This window comes from Notolabrus celidotus, chromosome 11, assembly GCF_009762535.1.
Source record: "Notolabrus celidotus isolate fNotCel1 chromosome 11, fNotCel1.pri, whole genome shotgun sequence".
Classification (NCBI taxonomy): Eukaryota; Metazoa; Chordata; class Actinopteri; order Labriformes; family Labridae; genus Notolabrus; species Notolabrus celidotus.
The window spans coordinates 6,946,404-6,966,340 of record NC_048282.1 but is presented as its reverse complement, the minus strand read 5'-3'; the positions used below and the strand labels follow the sequence as shown (position 1 = coordinate 6,966,340).

At 39.0% G+C, this 19,937-nt stretch overlaps 1 protein-coding gene across 1 annotated transcript; it reads left to right on the top strand.

Annotated features, from left to right (window-relative positions):
- On the top strand, window positions 1-17,385 carry mapk13 (mitogen-activated protein kinase 13). The gene is made up of 12 exons (XM_034696556.1): window positions 1-233; window positions 6,956-7,085; window positions 7,246-7,304; window positions 9,844-9,949; window positions 10,483-10,512; window positions 11,506-11,553; window positions 13,113-13,227; window positions 13,855-13,926; window positions 14,450-14,529; window positions 15,759-15,837; window positions 16,329-16,502; window positions 16,823-17,385. Exons 1-12 carry the CDS (start codon window positions 121-123, stop codon window positions 16,906-16,908), a joined length of 1,092 nt encoding a protein of 363 aa, XP_034552447.1. The 5' UTR covers window positions 1-120; the 3' UTR covers window positions 16,909-17,385.
- Window positions 17,386-19,937: the final 2,552 nt, after the last annotated feature.

The following is a 19,937-nucleotide window of genomic DNA, read 5'->3' as shown; positions in this document are numbered from 1 at the left end:
AAGTGCCTTGTAGAACATATTGCCTCGTACTTGCGTGGTGTTTTTGCTTCATCCCCAGAACAAGTGATAGGCGTACAGAAGGAGAAGTTTTCCCTCTAGTTTCGCCTTCTCCTCTTCGTCATGGAGGCTCAGGCACATTTCTCCCGAGAGGAAATCAACAGCACGGTGTGGGAAGTCCCGGAGAAATACACACGGCTCAAACAGATAGGAACCGGGGCGTACGGATCCGTGTGGTGAGTGACTTGTCATTTACTGATCGCTGCATGAAGTGTGTGTCGTAGTAGAGACTGGGCTGTGTGTGTGTGTGTGTGTGTGTGTGTGTGTTGTGTAGTCTGAGCCCAGCATTCATAAACCTTAGCTGCACTGGTTGCATGCTGTCCGTGGAGGGCCCGGGCTATAACAGAGATAACAACTCCTGAGAACAAGTTATAACACCTGGCAACACACACACACACACACACACACACACACACACACACACACACACACACACACACACACACACACACACATCTCATTAAGCTTATCTTAAATGTGTATCTGTATTATAGCTGGAGACTGTGCTTTATTATAAAGGACATGAAAGAAAGATGGCCACTTTCCACTGATTTCTATGGACAGATATGTTTAAGTCACAGTATTGCATTGTAAAGGCCACACCACCCTGGACACTACAGTAGGTTATATACTATTACATAATATGGTTAAAGTTTGAATATTCCACTATATATATCAGTTAAATGTATAACATGTGTGTATAGATGTTAAATCAGATGACACAGGTGCACAGTTACAATGTTACAATGTTACAATGTCATTTAGCAGACGCTTTTATCCAAAGCGACGTACATACGAGAACAAGAACAACACAAGCAAAGATCTAGACAAGAGGAAACAAGATCAGTAAGAGTAACAAAGTGCTTCAAGTCAATTTGGGTGCAGGTACTGCCAAGCAGTGTAAAGGCAATGCACAAAAATAAGTAAGGATTTTTATTTTTATTTTTATTTTTTTTCCCGAAATAAGGAACATCCACAATGAAGCAACCAACCAATTTAAGACCTTCCATTATCATCATCAACAATTAACATCACCACAATAATGACCAAAGTACTAAGTGCTGGGTCACTCAAGAGCTGAACACAGATTCCCAGAGTAGAGCAGGACAGTGCGAGTCAATCGTAGCTGGAAGACATGATCTGCAACTGGGGACAACAGTGGAGAACAGTCTAGCTAAGTGCATAGTGCTTCCTAAAGAGCTGGGTCTTTAGCTGTCTTTTGAAAGTAGAGAGGGACTATGCAGATCGAATGGAGTTGGCATATAGATGTGGGGATACAGGTGTCCCAGAGGGGGGCAGGTCCAGACTTTATTGACTGGAGGGACCCAGCAGGGGCACTGACTAATCCAGGGATGGTATGAAGTATTTACTTTTACCTTTACCATATCCATTTATCATACGTAGACTAAAGTATCCAAGAGATGTTATATTCCTGTGATATTAAGGTGTAAAAAAATGACACAAAAGATTACATCATTATAAACTTCCCCATGGGAGGAGATGTTTGTACAAATTCACAATTAAAAGTTCTAACAAGAAGAAATGTGCCACATTGAAATGCACAGAAAGCTTCTAGCAGCCTGTTGCAGAACAGCCGGGATAAATGAACGTTATTAAGAGAAAACCAGCTTTGTTATCCAGAGATGAAGAAATATGTATCCCTGCTTGGGATGCAGGTGTCCCAGAGGGGGGCAGGTCCAGACTTTATTGACTGGTGTGACCCAGCAGGGGCACTGACTGATGCAGGGGTGGTATGAAGCACCTTTGCACACACACACACACACACACACACACACACACACACACACACACACACACACACACACACACACACACACACACATACACACACACACTCAATGAATAGCATCTATTTACCATTTCCATCTCATTTATCAAACCTACTTTCGCTACTTACACTAAAGTACCCAAGAGATGTTGTATTCTTGTGATATTTCAAGGTTTACAAAAGTTACACAACAGATTGGCAACATTGTAAACATCCCCATGGGAGGAGATGTTTGTCCAAATTCACAATTAGAAGTACTATGAAGAAGAAATGTGCCACATTGAAATGCACAGAAAGCTTCTAGCAGACTGGACAAATAATTGTTATTAAGAGAAAACCAGCTTTGTTATCCAGAGATAAACAAGTATGTATCCCTACTGGGGATACAGGTGTCCCAGAGGGGGGCAGGTCCAGACTGTATTGATAGGGATGACCCAGCAGGGGCACTGACTAATGCAGGGGTGGTATGAAGTACGGTTGCACACACACACATGCACATGCACACGCACACACACACATACACACACTCAAATGAATAACATATATTTACCTTTTCCATCTCCACTTATCAAACCTACTTGAACTACTTACACTGAAGCATCAAAGAGATGTTTTATTCCTGTGATATTTCAAGTTTTAAAAAGTGACACATCAGATTAGCAGCATTATAAACATCACCATGAGAGATTTTTTTCCAAATTCACAATTAATAGTACTAACAAGAAGAAATGTGCCACATTGAAATGCAAAGAAAGCTTGTAGCAGCCTGTTGCAGAACAGCCTGAACCATCCATAACTCTGACTGTCTTCCAAGTTTCAAATCCCGCCTCAAAACCCACCTTTTTAGAGCTGCATATTACCTGTTAAACACGTCACATGTATGTTTTTTATTCCATTCCATCTTTCCATTCATTGTGTTCTCTTTATATTGTATATTGTTTTTTTTATCGAGTTCTTTTTATATCAAGTCTGTTTTATTATTTCTACATTTGTAAGTTGGCCTTGAGTGTCCTGAAAGGCGCCTATAAATGAAATGTATTATTATTATTAATTGATAAGGCCTTTAGTCAGTCATAGCTGAGGATTTGTTTTTTGCTTTGAATGCATCTCCTGATAGAGCTAGGACAGTGGATAGAATAGGACACTATGAAGGAAGAGGGGAACGACAAACAGCAAAAGGTTGGAGGCCAAACCAGGGCCGTCCTTGAGTACCAAAGCCTTCACACATGGGGCGCACAGTTTAATCAAACAGGTGCCCCAGATACCCCCCAGCCACCCCTCTGCACACGCTCCCTGACTCACAGAAGAAGTGACACACATCCTTCACTGGAAAGTTGTTGCTGCTGTTGTCACATGTGTGTTTGAGCCTGCAGAGTTAACACATTAAACACACCCAACATTGTTGATCTACACGTTGTTTACCTTGCTGACTCTGTCAATAATGAGGTCAACTAATTTGGAAAGTTCAGGGATCAATGTGATATTTCTCGTATTTGGGATATACTATTTGGTGCATAATAATGTGTTAGTAATATCACACCATAAAAAATCAAAAGTCACTAAATCCCTTCAAAGAAAATCTAACATTTTTAATATTGCATGATGTAATATCAACTTTTAAGGTAACTATAGTATTCATTTATTGTTCAAAAGTTGACACAGTTGTAATAACACATACAAGCTGCTGTCAGAGATCATAATAGTATCATATTAACTAATCTAGAACTTGCTATAAGAGCTCTAGTCCCTTAGAACCTGAACCCCAGACTGGATTTTCATTTCTAAACATTTGATGTTGTCTGTATTAATGGAACCGATCATTTACATTTACGATTAGTATTTGTTTTCTAGCATACATACCGTCTTTTATAGCACTTTCATTTTTTTCTTTCTAAAAGCTTCAATTTTAAGAAATAGTCTGAAACATTTTGGACACTCTCAAAACCCATCTTGTGTGTTATATTTGTGTTATCATACAAATTGAAGCCCTCGTGTCATTAACCCCCCCCCCATAAATTGCCTCAAACATCAGAGCACATTACTGTCATCCCCTGCAGACTCTCTGTGCTTTCATCTCTCCTCCATGCTGGACCACATGCACGGAAGTCAATTATTGCAGAACTCCATTTTTGTGCTTCCAATTTGTCGTTGCGCTGCAGGTAATGCAAAATGTATTGCACTTAAGCATCTGTGCATTATCATATACATGTGTTGTAAATCATGACACTGTAGATGGAACAGTTTGGATTGTCATGGCACAGACTCTGAAGGACTCCAACTGAATGTTCACAAAGAAAGAACAGGGACTGGTTAATGGACTGTACTTATGCAGAAGAGAGCTTCTCTGGTCTCCTGTGCTCTCAAAGTGCTTTTACACTACATGTCAGTCACCTATTCACACTATTCACACACACACACACACACACACACACACACACACACACACACACACACACACACACACACACACACACACACACACACACACACACACACACACACACAGGTACATACACTGATGGCAGAGGCTGCTATGTAAAGTGTCCATCAGTTTTAAATATCCCCTTCACACCCTGCTGGCTATGCCACCAGGAGCAATTTTGGCATTTAGTACCTTGCCCATGAACACTTTGACATGTGGACTGTGGAATGGAACAGCAGGGTTTTGGACTGAGAGACAACTAACTTCATCCATGATTCACAGCGACTGCTTATCACTGCATCATGGCTGGTTTTGGTGTCAGGTTAAACAAAGTGGGAGCTGAAGGGTTGTGAAAAAGTGACCCCCTAAAAAAGTGAAAAGGTTCACAACGGTTTTCAGGAAATTAAATCGACTACTTGAGATAATTTTTTTGTCCTACAAACATCTCAAAGTATCTTCATCTACTGCCCCAAATAATACAGATGCAAACCATCACAACTAAGAAGCATGGAGCTAGCAAGTCTTAAATATTTCCACCATAGACTAAATAATGGTTGTAGTACCCGTGACGTCATCCATCTGTTTCTAAGCGCTGTTTTGCCGTATAGGAAATGTTGAACTCTAACCTAACTTCTGTCGAGGTAAAGAGGCGGGCTTTGAGCCTCCTAGCCATCAGCTACAGTGTTCCCGCCTGTCAGTCAAATCAGCTGTGCCTCTCATTGGAAGACTCATAGTCTTAATATCATCAAAACTGCCACGTTAGAGTGTGTGCCGATCGAGAAATGAGCAATCCAGACTACACTAGATTTTTGTACCAGGCTGTAAACATGTTTATTTCTGCTGTAAAGATCGTCTTTTTTGAATTGGTGTTTTTGTGGTTTCTGGTACTTCTTGAGCCAGCCTCAAGCGGACACTTGAGGAACTGCAGTTTTTAACACTTACGCATTGGCTTCAATTTTTCAATTCGCTTGGGACAGTCAGCCTTTGGACTGAGACACAACTAACTTTATCCATGAGCCTCAGCAGCTGCTTACCACTGCATCATGGCTGGTTTTGGTGTCAGGTTAAACCAAGCAAAAATGCCGATCTTTACAGCAGAAATAAACATGTTTACAGGGTGTAGTCTGGATAGCTCATTTCTCTATGGACACACACTGCACGGGGGGTGAATTTTTTCATAATGAGGCAATTTTGAAGATATTGAAATTAAGAACTTTCCATTACGAGAGGCACAGCTGACTTGACTAACAGGAGGGAACACTGTAGCTGTTGGTTAGGAGGCTCAAAGCCCGCCTCTTTACCTCGACAGAAGTTAGGTTGAGTTCAACATTTCCAATATGGTTCCCGCCAACGATTGGTTTCAAAACAGTGCTTCAGAAACAGATGGGTGACGTCACGGATACTACGTCCATTATTTATACAGTCTATGTGTTATACCAAGAGTGAGCTGAAGGGTTGTAAAAAAAAGACAAAAAAGAAATTCACAACAGTTCCAGGAGCCCAAAAAGACTTCTTCAGATTGCTTTTTTTTTGTCCTACAAACATTTCAAGTCTCTTCATGTACTGTCCTAAATGATACAGATACAAATCATCTCAACTAAGAAGCATGGAACTAACATGTCTTAGATGTTTCCACACAAAATCACATCATTTGAAGTATAGTGGGAGTTGTACATTTCTAACCAATGCAGCTCTGCTCACCTGTATTTTGCCCGTGTGTTCTGACCACAATGACCAGGGAACCTTGGTAGGTAGAGACTCTAATGTACTCTGGGAATTGAAAAAAAAAATCTGAAAGTCAAAGTGATTTAACACTCATCCATCATCGTTGATCTTTGAGCCTTTGTTGTGAGAGCTGGTGTTATTAGCATGCTAACTGTGGTCACTGGGGTTTTAAGCTTGTAGTGTGGGAGTTATGGTCTATTCAAGCTCAAAATGTCTGACCTTTAAAAAAAAGAGCCTCTCATAAGTGGGATCAGCACTCCAACATAATATCTATGATAATTGCACTTCTTCTAGAGCAGTCGTGTGGGGAATAACACAGAGGGAAAAAATCAACAGAAACAAACATATAGTGTCAGGACTACTGTATGTGTGAGGTTTCCTGTAAAGACATTTGTCTGGCAGGTATCAGCTGCTTTGTACTGTTTATTTATCATAATCTCCTCCATTAGTGCCTCAGCACTGTCCACAGCATTATGCCTGAGTGATGTGTGTAATATGTGTTGGTGGATGTGGCTTCAAATAGCCTAACAAGCCGGTCCTCCTACGATTTGTTGCCCTGCAGATCACTGCAGACGTGCACATCACAAGCTGCCAAACATTAACAAGTTGATGCTCAATAAACCACAGACCCCCCTGCCACACACGCACAGCAGACACACACGCACACACACACACACACACACACACACACACACACACACACACACACACACACACACACACATATATATCCGTAAACTCAGTCAGAGAATGAAAGTCACGTATAGTACTCCCTCCATCTAACGGAGTCTTTGCTTTAGATTTCATGCAGAATTTTTGAGTGAGAGTGAAACCTCGAAATAGACCCCCTGTCACTTTCCCACCGCTCTGACTTCAAAAGAGTAAAATCATAGTGAAACTAGAAAGCTCACACACCCTCAAAGTGCAGTGCTAATGACTTGTTTTTCCATTATTCAACACAGCTCAGCAATAAATGACAAGACTAAAGAGAAAGTGGCCATTAAGAAGCTCCACAGGCCCTTCCAGTCAGAGATCTTTGCTAAGAGGGCCTACCGGGAGCTCCGACTGCTCAAACACATGAAGCATGAGAATGTGAGTAGATCATGAAGCCAAAACATTTCCTGTTTCCTTGAACAGACTGTACTTTTTTTGATATGCATTATTTTGACCTAGAAGTAGGACACCAGTCCTACATTTAAAACATGCTCTGAATTCCCCTCACATCTCCTCTCATGTCTCTGTATCCATCCAGGTGATCGGACTACTCGATGTGTTTACACCCGCCACAAGCCTCGTTGACATGCAGGACTTGTGAGTATTATCTGTGGTGTTTGTAAAGCCTTCATGTAGAGTGAGGCAGCACCTCTGATGTTCTGCAGGAGGGGTGCTCACCTGCAGAAATGACTACAGGACAGCAGAACCTTTGATAACAAGGACTGAGTTTCTGTTTCGAGGGTCAAACTAAATCTCAGTTTCCAGAGTGATGTGAGGAAATGTATTTGGTTTCTCTTCTCACTCTCACAACAAACACATTGAGTGATGTTATTTGACATGTTTGGTCAAATATGAAACACTAAAAATAATACCAGCCCCCAATAACTGGCTGGGCTGATAGCCGGTCGACCCCTGCTGTCAGCTGCCAACTAATCAACACACTGATGAAAGAAGACCAAACAACTAACCCTGGGTGTGGAGTTGACTTTTCAAATCAGAGGATCACGTGTTACGTATGAACCTCATAACATTACTTTAGAAAATTAGATAAACTGACTGTAAACAGACTGACATCACAAAGTGGTTTCAGTTTGGACCTTAGGGCTCTGATGTCAGGAGAGGTCCAAAAGCAAACCTGTAATTATAGCAATTATGCCAAAAGAGCCTTCAGGGAGAACAAGCTAAAGGTTCCTTAAGACGGTAACTTTAAAGAAATATTATATAATCATGGTTCTTTTTCTAGTTGCAGAGATATATGTCCCCCCCTTTAAATCACAGTCTATGCCCCGAGCCCCTGCCTTTTAGTCTAAGCCAGTAAGTTCTTCTCATAGGAGTACGGCGTGGCTGTCTCACCCTGAAAGCCCTGAAAGCAAACATCTTTCATTCTCTGCCCTTGCTCTGAGGTGTCAGTATAGACTGCACTGCTGAGGCAAAGCAACTGAATAGAACACAGACAGAGATAAGCGAGGCACAGACTAGAAAGAAGTCAATCCTGGGCTGGCTTTTGTTTGTTGGCAAGAGAAAGAACTGTGCTCCTAATGGTAAGAGCAGCAAATTGCAAAAAAATTCTAAATGTCAGCATAGTGCTGCTTTAATGGTGCTGAATATGCTGAACTCATAGACCTTATACTTAAAGTGGACAAACCTACTGTTGCATTACTCACTGGTTTTTAAGTAAAGGTTTTAAGGCCTCCAGTTTACCTGTCGCCATCTTTTTGGGGGTTTTGTATATTTGGACAAGAAGGCGGTGATACATCTATCCTGATAGGCAGGTGGCCACAAGCGACCTGCAGCAAATAGAAGGATCATCATAGACGGTATAAATAATGGATTTAGTATCCAAGACATCACCCATCTGTTCCTGAGCGCTATTCTGAAGCCAATCTTCGACGGCAGCCATATTAGAAATGCGGAACTCAACCAGGCATAGTGTGAGGTAAAGAGGTGGAATTTGAGCCTCCTAGCCAACAGCTATATGTTCCCGCCCAGGAGTCAAATCAGTCATGTCCTTATTTGGGCAAAAACTCATAATCTTAATATCTTCAGAACTTTCATGTTAGAAAAAAATTCACTCCCCGTACAGTGTGTGTCGATAGAGAAATTAGCGACGTAGACCAAAGCCGTTTTTTAAACCAGGCTGTAAACATGTTTATTTCTGCTGTAAAGATCGTCTTCTTTGAATGGGTGTGTATGTGGTCTCTGGTGTTTCTGCAGCCAGCCTCAAGCAGATAGTCGATGAATTACAGTTTATAACACTTCCGCATGGGCTTCATAGTTTGAGACCGGAGGTTGCTGCTCGAGTATTATGTAAAGAGAAAGAATATATTAATATCTTATGAATATAGACTACCAGTCAAACTTTTGGACACACCTTCTCATTCAATGTTTTTTATTTATTTTGATTATTTTCAACATTGTAGATTAATACTGAAAACATCAAAACTATGAAATAATCTGGTTTTGCCATAATCTGGATTACAACAGTAGTCAAATAGAGCTATCCATTGTGTACTAACCCTACCTCTGAACAACACAACTGATGATCTCTAACACATTAAGAAGGCAAGTCATTCTACAAATGAACTCTTGACAAGGCTCATGTTAATTAGAAACCATTCCAGGAGACCACTTCATGAAGCAGACTGAGAGAATACCAAGAGTGTGCAAAGCTGTCATGAAGGAAAAAGGGGGCTACTTTACAGAATCTAAAATATAAAACATATTCTGCTTTGTTTAACACTTTTTTGTTCATTCAATAATTCCATATATGTTCTTTCATAGTTTAGATGTCTTCAGTATTAATCTACAGTGTTTACAATCATTGAAATAAATACAAACCCTTAAATGAGAAGGTGTTTCCAAACTTTTGACTAGTAGTGTAAGTGTTTCATGAACATAAACAAGTACCTTAAGCTCCTTAATCAGAGTATGAAAAGATGGATTACAACATTAACAGGGAGAGGAAAATAACAGCAGACAGCAGAGGAAAGCTCTATCGTGGACATTAACTTTTGTTTCAGATTGAATGAATGAATCTTGGGTAGTGTTTGGACTCTTCAACAGAAGTAATCATACCGTCAATGTCCTTCCATTCATTGTCTTGCTCGTTCTGCCTCTCTCCCTCTCTTTATCTCAGCTACCTGGTGATGCCTTACATGTTTACTGACCTATCAAAGGTGCGAGCACATCTCACAGAGGACAAAGTCCAGTTCCTCGTCTACCAGATGCTCTGTGGACTCAGGGTGAGCTCTTGACCTTATAGAAACAAACTAAGAGTGTTATGAGCCCGGGATTATAGTTTACTAATAAGCTTTACTGACACTGTTTCAAGGTACTGGGTGTAACACCGTCATACCAGAACTGTGTTGCAGTGAAATATGTGCTTCAGTTCTAATGGGGAGTTGTCTGTGCTTTGATCACGTGCATAAATATCTACAGTTCATATAATAAAGATTCCCAGACTCAAGATTTTGTGCCTTTGATAAGTGATTTTAACAAAAAACGGCAATTGGTTTTGTTTTATAACAGAGTTAAAAGAGTTTCTTAAAGTTATATGAAAATATAAAAGGTTCAATGACATTTTGGAAGATATAATAGGTTGTTTATTGACAAGTGTTAAAAATGTTTTTGCTCAGATACTTCTCATTATGTTAATTTTGAGTGACCTTTATTTTTCCAGTAACTGGAGTTCATAGTGAAAAGGCCTCTGAAGATCAAATAAATGTTACAATAATGTGACCTGTACTGTACTAATCTGATTTCTCTCTTCCTGCAGTACATTCACAAAGCTGGAATCATCCACAGGGTAAGAACGAGTCAAATCCATAAGAGCTTAAGTCCTTCAAAAAACGTCATTCTTTGTTCACTGTTTGGTCTGTGATAAATTAACCTTCAAAGTTCATTGTGTGCAGCTGCTTGCACTTCACATCATTCTGACTCAGATAGCAAACTCAGGCGTCTTCCTGAACATCACATATAGCTTCATGGGAATGTTGATTTAATTTGTCATTGTTATCGAGTCAGATCCAGCTCTGCCCCAACAGGTAGAATGAGTTGTCTCCTCTCTGATGTCCCTGAGCATGTCTAGAGATGTTTGGCCACACCCTGAAGCACAGGGCTGAGACTTGTGGGTGTGTGAGTGTGTGTAAACGGGAAATCAGGGTTTGACAAATATAGCTGTTATGTATTAGACGGATATTGTAAGGTGTTATCTTGTTGGGATCAGACACCAAGGACCTTTCAGTGTATCTTATATTAATGTTGAGACATTGTTTTTAATCATGGTCATTGTTTTTCTCATGTTTTAATCTTGAGGTATTGATCTGTTTGTAAAGTAAACTGTAGAGCGAGGTGTCTGAGCACTGATCCGTTCTTCGAGCTACCTGTGTGTTTATGTGTTTGTGTGTTTAGACTGATGTAAACACGGTCATAAACACTCTGATTGAGTCTTTTGTTTAAGCACTACTCTACGATGACACTTAAAATTCCTAACACAGCTGAGTTGTCATTAACTCTCTCCACACTTTTCCTTCATTGTGTCACGATGATATAATTAACGACTGAAGTAAAGCTGCAGTGAGCCCTATAGTTAGCTAACCGTTGATTCACAGCATACTTGTTTCAAATCTCTGCAGTGTTAATGCATCGGACAAACAGCTGAGCCATGTGAGGTCATAAGATCTACAAGCATGAAAGCCCCTCTCAGACACAGATTTTACTGCAATGTACAGGCACTATAATTTGCTTTTAAACACTGTGCGCAATGAGTAAGCATCACTCAGCTCTTTTTCTTTTACAGGATCTGAAGCCTGGAAACTTGGCAGTGAACCAAGACTGTGAACTGAAGGTTTGTACATTGAAGGATTACCTGAGAAAACACTTGAGTGCTGTTTAAGCAGAGCATAAGGAATCTGCAGGTAATAAAACATTTAATATACGGGAAATCACATGTGGACTTTCCAATGGACAGACATAATACTGCTTTATTCTTACATAAAATCTGTATCATTAAATCTGAAAAAAAATCTTATGTATATGTGTGGTAAATACATGAAACTATCTTTCCATTAAGAGCAGTAGCAGATATTTAATGTCTGCAAATTTGGCAAATAATATTAACAGATATGGCTGTTATTTTTTTAATATGCACTGATGTCACGATTTTTTTCAACAGAACATATAATGCAAAAATAATGGTATTTTAATTGGATATTTTTAGGATATGTATTATTATTATTTTAGAAATGGTTTCATTGCATTGAGCACAGTACAGCTACATAGTTAAGAATACTTTCAGCACATGTGGCATGGTTTCACAGCTATGAAGTTAGTGGTCCGTAATGCATTTGGTTAACAATAAACATACATACAAAATTTTAATCAAAGTTATACGTTTAAAGAAGCAGTCTTCTGAGATCCTGCACATCGTTCTATCAAGGTAAAATGGAGCACAACCCTCATATTAAAAAAAAATAATAATAATTATAACGTTATTTGTAAGGCACCTGTAAAAACAAATGTTTACAAAGCATGGCAGGATTTTAAAAAGCATGGCAGGATTATGAAGGCAAAAGAAACCTTTGACAAAAAGAGGAGTGTAGGTAAGTAAATAAAAGGCATTAAAAGACAATAAAAAGGTTTTCATTACAAGAAGACAACATCACATCAGAGAAAATGGAAAAGTGAAATAGATAAATTAGGAACATTAAAATAATAAATGAAAAATAAATTATAAAACAATTAATTAAAATAAATGTAAACAATTAAAGCTGCTGTTGGTAGGAATGGTGTAAAATACGTTACTTTTTTCTGCTGGGTTTGGAGATAAGGTCATAATATCCATTATTCCCCTCGTTCCCATTATGACAGACCAATCACAGCTAATCTCCAATCCTGATGGTTGAGGGGCGGCCCCTTACTACTTCCTCCGATTGGTTATGATTCCGGCACTATCATGAGCGCACAGAGAAGAGAGAGGGTGGGGCTAAGAGGAAATCTGGTTGGGAGGGATAGTGTTGACATTTGAAGTCCCTCTCTCTGAACAGATGTTTACTCCGTGACTACCAACAGCAGCTTTAATTAGTTTGATAAAAAATAAAAATGATAATAATTAACAATAATAAAAGGATGAAGTCACATAAAAGCAAGTCTGTAAATATGGGTCTTAAGAAGAGATTTAAAAGATGTCACTGACTCCGCAAGCCTTATCTCCACAGGGGCCATTCAAGCTAGAGAAAGCTTCTATAATAGTTTTTTTATTTGTCTCATAAACCTCATGTCACCATCTATGTTGAAGACTAGCGACCATGTTGTGGAAGCTAATGGGGATCCGAATAAAGAATAAAGAATGTTGGGCTCTGCATGTAAATATTCCAAATGTTGATCAGTTTCTTTGCCTCACTGCAGATCCTGGACTTCGGGCTAGCTCGCAGCACAGACGCTGAGATGACGGGCTACGTGGTGACCCGTTGGTACCGGGCACCTGAGGTCATTCTGAACTGGATGCACTACACCCAAACAGGCAAGACAATCCTAGCTGTTACACATTTCAAACCTCTGTTCTGGCTGAGTTTGTGGTGTCTGTGGAGTCTGTGACTTTCTGTTGTTTTTCATCTCAAAGCATCCTTACCTCCAGGTACAGGGATGTGTTTCTTTCAGCAGCAGCTGTCTGGTACTTCATGAGTCAGCAGTTTTTATAATCCTCTCAACAGTGCATTTAAAGTGGTATGGGTTTCATTGTGAAGATAAATCATTTCTTGCCTTAATCTGTAAGCAGTTGACACAGATGGGTCTGACAGCAGCCTGATAGCGCAGACACTCAGTGACAGAGCTGTCACTGCGATGGAGCCGACTTTCCCAGGATTTATGTTTCTATAGGAGATAGTGGTTTTTCATTTTGTAAACAGCTTCCACAGAATGAAATGTAGCACTAGAAGAAAATCTGGCAAGTTTTCACCCTTTATAGGATTGTATTACTCACCAAATATTCCCAGACATAAAAAGCACAACAGATCCTTTACTGTCTCTGAATAGGAACTTTACTCTGGCATATAAATGCTACCTTCCTCATTCTCTCTGCACTAAACTTTCAACAATCTGTATTCTGCTCAGGTTTTCACTGTGTGTTTTTGTTTCTTGTTTATTCTAGTGGACATCTGGTCTGTGGGCTGCATCATGGCAGAGATGATCAATGGAAGAACGCTTTTCAAAGGCAAAGACTGTATCCTTTCATCTGCGTTGCCCATATGCTGGACGTGTTACTTGTGAAGCCTGTGTAATGCAGAATAATGATGGAGGTATCAGTATGCAGGACTAAACCTCAATATGATTTTATCATTCTATTAATAAAGCTTATTGGAGGTTGTTAAGCTTAATGACCACAGTTCTGTGTTATATTAAGCTCTGTAAATCAAGTACAGATAAGAACATTAAAAGTTATTACTGTAAATAAAGAGCGGCACAAGCTACATATTTCCTCAGGCGGCACTACATAGCATACTTATCAGCACTGTTTACATGTGAGGTTTTTGTTCTTTTGGCACCTGATGCACTTCACTGGTTTATGGATCTGTTGGTAAATAAATCTGTCACTGATTCATTTAATGGCTTTAAGTTCCCTTTAATTTCCTGGTTTTATAGAGCTGCTTGGAAAGTCTGCTTCCCACCCCTATTGAGTGGACTCTTTATGAACCTTCAGGACATCTTGGGTTTGAAACTCCTTGATTGTTCCCTTTTACTACCAGACATGGATCAGCTGACTCAGATCCTGAAAGTGACGGGAGTACCGGGACCAGAGTTCATACAGAAGCTAGACAGTCCAGAGGTAAGACAAATCTGAGTTGAGTCATCAATTGTATGTTGAGTCATCAATAACTGAGATTATGTTTTAATTACTTAATCCAGCAGCTGCTATTTTTACACATTAGAGTTGACGATATTTAAAAATGTTTTTGCCATTGGACGAGTTTTCATTTATGTCCCTCTGGAGTGAGTCTCATCAATCAGAATCACTCGGAACACAAACACAAAGTCCTTAACTGAAACCCATGAAAATAAAACAAACAGCTCCAATCCCCCTGGCAGCTGTGAAGTGGTGTGATTTAAAATATAAAACTTGTCCTGAGGGTGGCACCAGAGGAAGAGTCAGGGAATTAAAAACAAAGCATGAAGCAGGAAGGAGGGATGAATGGAAACTCAAGTAATCGTAATATGAGTCTACTACATTGTGCATTGTGGGTATCAGCTTTACAAATCAGTCATCAGAAAAAAAGTTAATCTATGTCATGATTTCTTCTAAATCCCAGATTGGTGCACTGAATGATTATTTGTAATCAATGGAGTCATTTTGCACCATGCTCAAGCTCAAACGTGCTCTTCATTCCTACATGTCTGATATGATCTGTTCCAATGAACTGAAGGGAATTTCTGTGAATCAGAAGTTGCATCATTTGATACATTACAGTTTTTTGTTTTGTAACAAACAAGGATCAGTTCAGTCATGTTTTATCAGCTCTGAACTAAAGATAACATTTACAATGGCTCTGTTTTACTACTGTTGATCAAATTAATCTGTAATCTGCTATTCCAGTCCTAATCCAGAGCTGAATTACAAAATGATGCACATCTGCAAAAATGAAGATAAAATAAGATATTCTTTATTGATCCCCCATTGGAGGAAATTCTTTTTGTTACAGCAGCTTACAACACGGGACAGGGGAATACAACAATGTACTTACTTAGTTAAATATATAATAACAATAATAATAGTAATGATGAAATAAAATACAATAAAAATATAATAAAATAAAATATCACAAATATTACAGATATATACACACTATGTACGCTACTATCTTATGAATATATAGTGAGGTAAGTTATTGCACAGATAAAATTGCACCAGGTTATTGAACAACATATACAGTATAAGAAACAGTACAATTTCAGATTTGAGATGGATACTACATAAGCTCTTGCTTTGATTTATATTGCAATGTTATCAATTCTGTTTTTGAACCTTTATTTTATGTCTCCCCTGTCTCCTTTAAACAGGCAAAAACGTATATTAAGGCCCTCCCTCGCTATCCCAGAAAAGACTTCTCTACATTGTTCCCCACAGCCAGTGCAAAAGGTGAGTCTAGCAAAAAACATTCTCCGAACTCAAGTGGTCCTGACATTTCAATTTTACCTCCAGTCACACTTGAGACTCTTTTAGTAAAAGCACAGTGTTGGTCCAGACCTACAGCTGTGGGGCCAAATGTGTTGTTAGTGAAGTACTCCTGTGTTTAGGGTTGATGTTGTTATAGTCTGTGAATGATGTAACTCTCCTCGTACACAGCTCATGAAAGCTTGTGCACTTATTGTTTTAGACAATCATGTCAGGTAGGTCATGAACAGGAGAGCTTCTCTTTTGTTGTGCATTTTATATAACTGGCTATTTTTATGTACTGGAGTCAGTTCATAGGTTAACATTGAGTAGATGCAGAACACAGACTGTAAATCCTCTCTTCTAAAAAGCATAAAGGCTTATATAATATAACATTTTCATGCATGATGTGTAATTTCTTGTCTATGTTTGATCAAACTGTTGCACTACTTGTCACTACCACTGGCCGTTTGAAGGTATCGACCTGCTGGAGAAGATGCTGGTTCTGGACGGAGATGAGAGGCTGACAGCTGAACTGACTCTGGAGCACCCGTATTTCGATGGCCTGAGGGACCAAGACGACTTCCCTGAGCCCACACCGTACGATGACAGCCGTGACAATGCCACACTTTCCCTGGAGGAGTGGAAGCGTAAGTAAACATAATAATATGATCGTGAGAAAGAAACAAAGTAATACTGTAATGGATAAAGTAAACAGTGGGAAAGTATTTTGCTCTTTAAATGTCTGGAAAGTGCATTTCCTTATTTTAAGTGTTGACCATGTTGGCCGTGCTGGACTATTTACAACTACACAAACATACCACTGCAGGGCTTCTGTTAATGTGGTAATTAATAATTCATTTCAAAATTCCCTGCAATATGTCTCTAATGGCTTCTGTTTAAATTGAGACCGGAGTAGTGGAAGTGCTGCACATGCAGAAAACAAATGGTTTTCCACTTTTGCCTACAGGGTTATGTTTCAGAGAGGTGAAAAGCTTTGTTCCATTCCCACGGAGGGACTCCAAGAGGAAAAACACTCTCACTATGTCTCCCTGATGCCTGATGCTTGATGCATGTCTTGTAACTGTACAGCCAATGGTGCCCTTGTATATTACAACCATGGATTCACTCTATTTCTTTTACCTTGGATATGTTTGGATTTTGACCCAGTGGTTCTTTTTTTTTTTTTAACTATCATACCTTTCTTTTTATGTGCAATGGTCTACATGTGTAGATTGCCTTTCATGTTAACATTTCCCTATAAGTGGAGCATCTTGTAAATGTATTTTGACCGAATGTCAGAGGCTTTACTGTATAATTTACTGTAATATTGTTTTTCCAATTAAACAATAGCAGAAGATGTGTGTAAAATGTTGTGTTTGAAGAAGATTGTAAATGTTGCCGCCCACGACAGAATCCGAAATATGCTGGACTAACTCAAGGCCAACCTCAATGTGTTTTTATTTTTTATGAGTGCATTTTGAGATGAAAGTTGCATCCTCATGTTTATTAAAAAACAAAACACAAATAAGGGTCAAAGTCTGGGATTTGCCTTGAATACTCTGTTAATCTCCTGTGAGGTACTTTTGTTTGAGTTTAATGTGACGCCCCCATGGACAAGATGGCATGTGTTTTGTTCTTTTATTTTAAACGGGTGTGAGCCATTAATTTTTGACAAAGAAAGTGTATCCTGGCTTCTTTTAACAGCCCAAACAAAAAAAATGTTGCCGTGGGAAACATTTAAAAAGCTGTTTTTTACAGGATGCTGTAAATAACCTCGGCTGTCACCATCCTTGCACCAGTAATACTCTAGAGATCATGAGTCTTGTCGTTAGTTGTGTCCTTTCTTATCGTAGGTCATAAAGAGAAATCAGTACTCATTTAGTCTATGTCATAACCAACTGAAAGTACTCACAAGAGCTTTAACAACAAAGACTTTAAAAGACTGGCAGTAAATGAAACCGTCAGCTGGAACATGACAGTGTGTAGGACGCTAAAATCCACTCCTTGTTTTCTTGTTTTAGTTTCTTCACATCATGGTAACATACAGGCAGGCACTCTGTTTCTCTGTATTTATCAAGACTTCACATTGCCAATAATATTCAGCCAAAATCAGTTGTATATTTCCAGTATATGTAGCTTTGTACTTGACTGGACTTCATTCAGAGGATGAGTCTGCTGTGTGATGTTTGAGTATCAGTTTTGCATAATTATGTTTGAATTATTGTTTTAACTATTTGATCCCGTCCAGAGAACTGAGTGTCATTTAAAGACGACAATGTCTGATCATTTTTCTCTGATAAGGTGAGTGTGTGTGTGTGTGTGCGTGTGTGACTATACATATAGAATAAACAAGTCATGAGCATGTGTGCCCACGTTTTCTGGAGTGTCAGCTTTCCTAAAAACAGAAATCCGTTCAAACTTCTTTAAAGAGCTGTTTTTCTAATAACGTGTTTATTTAAAACTACACATCCAGACTTTATTCTGTACCAAGATCAACATAGACCCTGATCCTTCATTGACCCTGTTAAGTAGCTTGCGCGCGAAAATCATGCCCTAGTGACGTCAAGGGGGCGGGCTTGACTTGGATCAATCTGCTTTTATTAAGGTGGCTCGAGCGGTAACACCAAGCGGAAGTGACTTTTCCCTGTAAATGTAAGAGCATAAATAAATGATAATAAATAAAATCTCTTTTACCATGACCAATTTTTTTACTCAATATGAGTAACAAGGGTTACAAGTTTTATCTACTAAGAAAAATTAAGAGGTAAAAAAAAATATCAAGAAAAACTGAAAATCTTTCTGTCACAAAAAATGTCATATTTGAGAAAGTTATTGCAGCACTGATGGTTTCTTTTAGCAAAGATTTACATCCCCTTTGGTTTTAAGTTATAAGCATGAGTTTAAATTTGAGATTACACAACACATATCTTGGTTTTATTCTAGAGGTTTTTATTCAAGCTACTTACAAATCTACATACCGGTATAAGTAAAGTAACCTAACCTTACCTAACACATGTACACTAAAGTGAGCAACTACTGAGGCCTTAGGCGGACATGCATTAATAATTTTTGTTTAGTTTGAAGTGATTACAAGTTAAGGTCAGTCGTTTTGTTACGACTGAAACACTTGAGTTTTTTAAAAACATGATGAGAAGAAGTTAAAGGTCAAGATCTCGAGAAAATGACCAGAAATGACTTGTCAACACAGGAACGGGGTAAATAAAATGGGATATCTCAATATTATGATACTTTATTTATTCTAGCCTATACATTTTGTTTTCCTGTGATAAAATGTAATATCTAGCTGTTGCTGTGTTTTCTTTTGGGTTTTCTTCAAAGCTTGATTTATTGTGAAACATTGATTATTTTCGGTCAAACAAAAACAAATGGCTGGACACTGTTATTAGCCAGATTTCAACATATAGAATAGAATGTACTTTGTTAATCCCCGAAGGGGGAAATTCAAGTGTCTGGCAGATAAAAATCACATAAAACATAAAACAAGTAATTCAAGTGTCTGTCAGCTCATCTCCCATTGGCTAGAGAGTTATAAAGCCTGATGGCTGCAGGGATGAATGCTTTTCTGTATCTCTCAGTCCACAAAGAAGTTGCGAAATGTATGATCTGTGTAATTTAGAATGGCCTCTAGCTTCTTCTGTGTGCATCTCTCCACCACAGCCCCCAATGAGTCCAACCTGGTTCCAATCACAGTGCCAGCTCTTTTCACTAGTTTGTCCAGTCGCCTCGCATCCTAGTGTTTTATACTGCTTCCCCAGCAGACTGCAGCATTGAATAACACACTTGCTACCCCAGACTGATAAAACATCTGCAGCATCTTACTACAGATGTCTAAGGATCTGGATCATTGCCCACACTATGGTAAATTAAGCCTATTTCTGTTTGTTTTTTGCTATTTCAACTCTGGGTATATAAGGTATAATAATTCAGTGTTAAGGTCTTGAGAGAGAAAAAATGAAAGTAGTGGTTTCCATAAAAATCTGGGTACATAAGATATATGGATGCATGCCTGCTTAGGTGCTTAGGGCTTTTATAGTAATGTATTTAATATGTCTTTAAGAAGC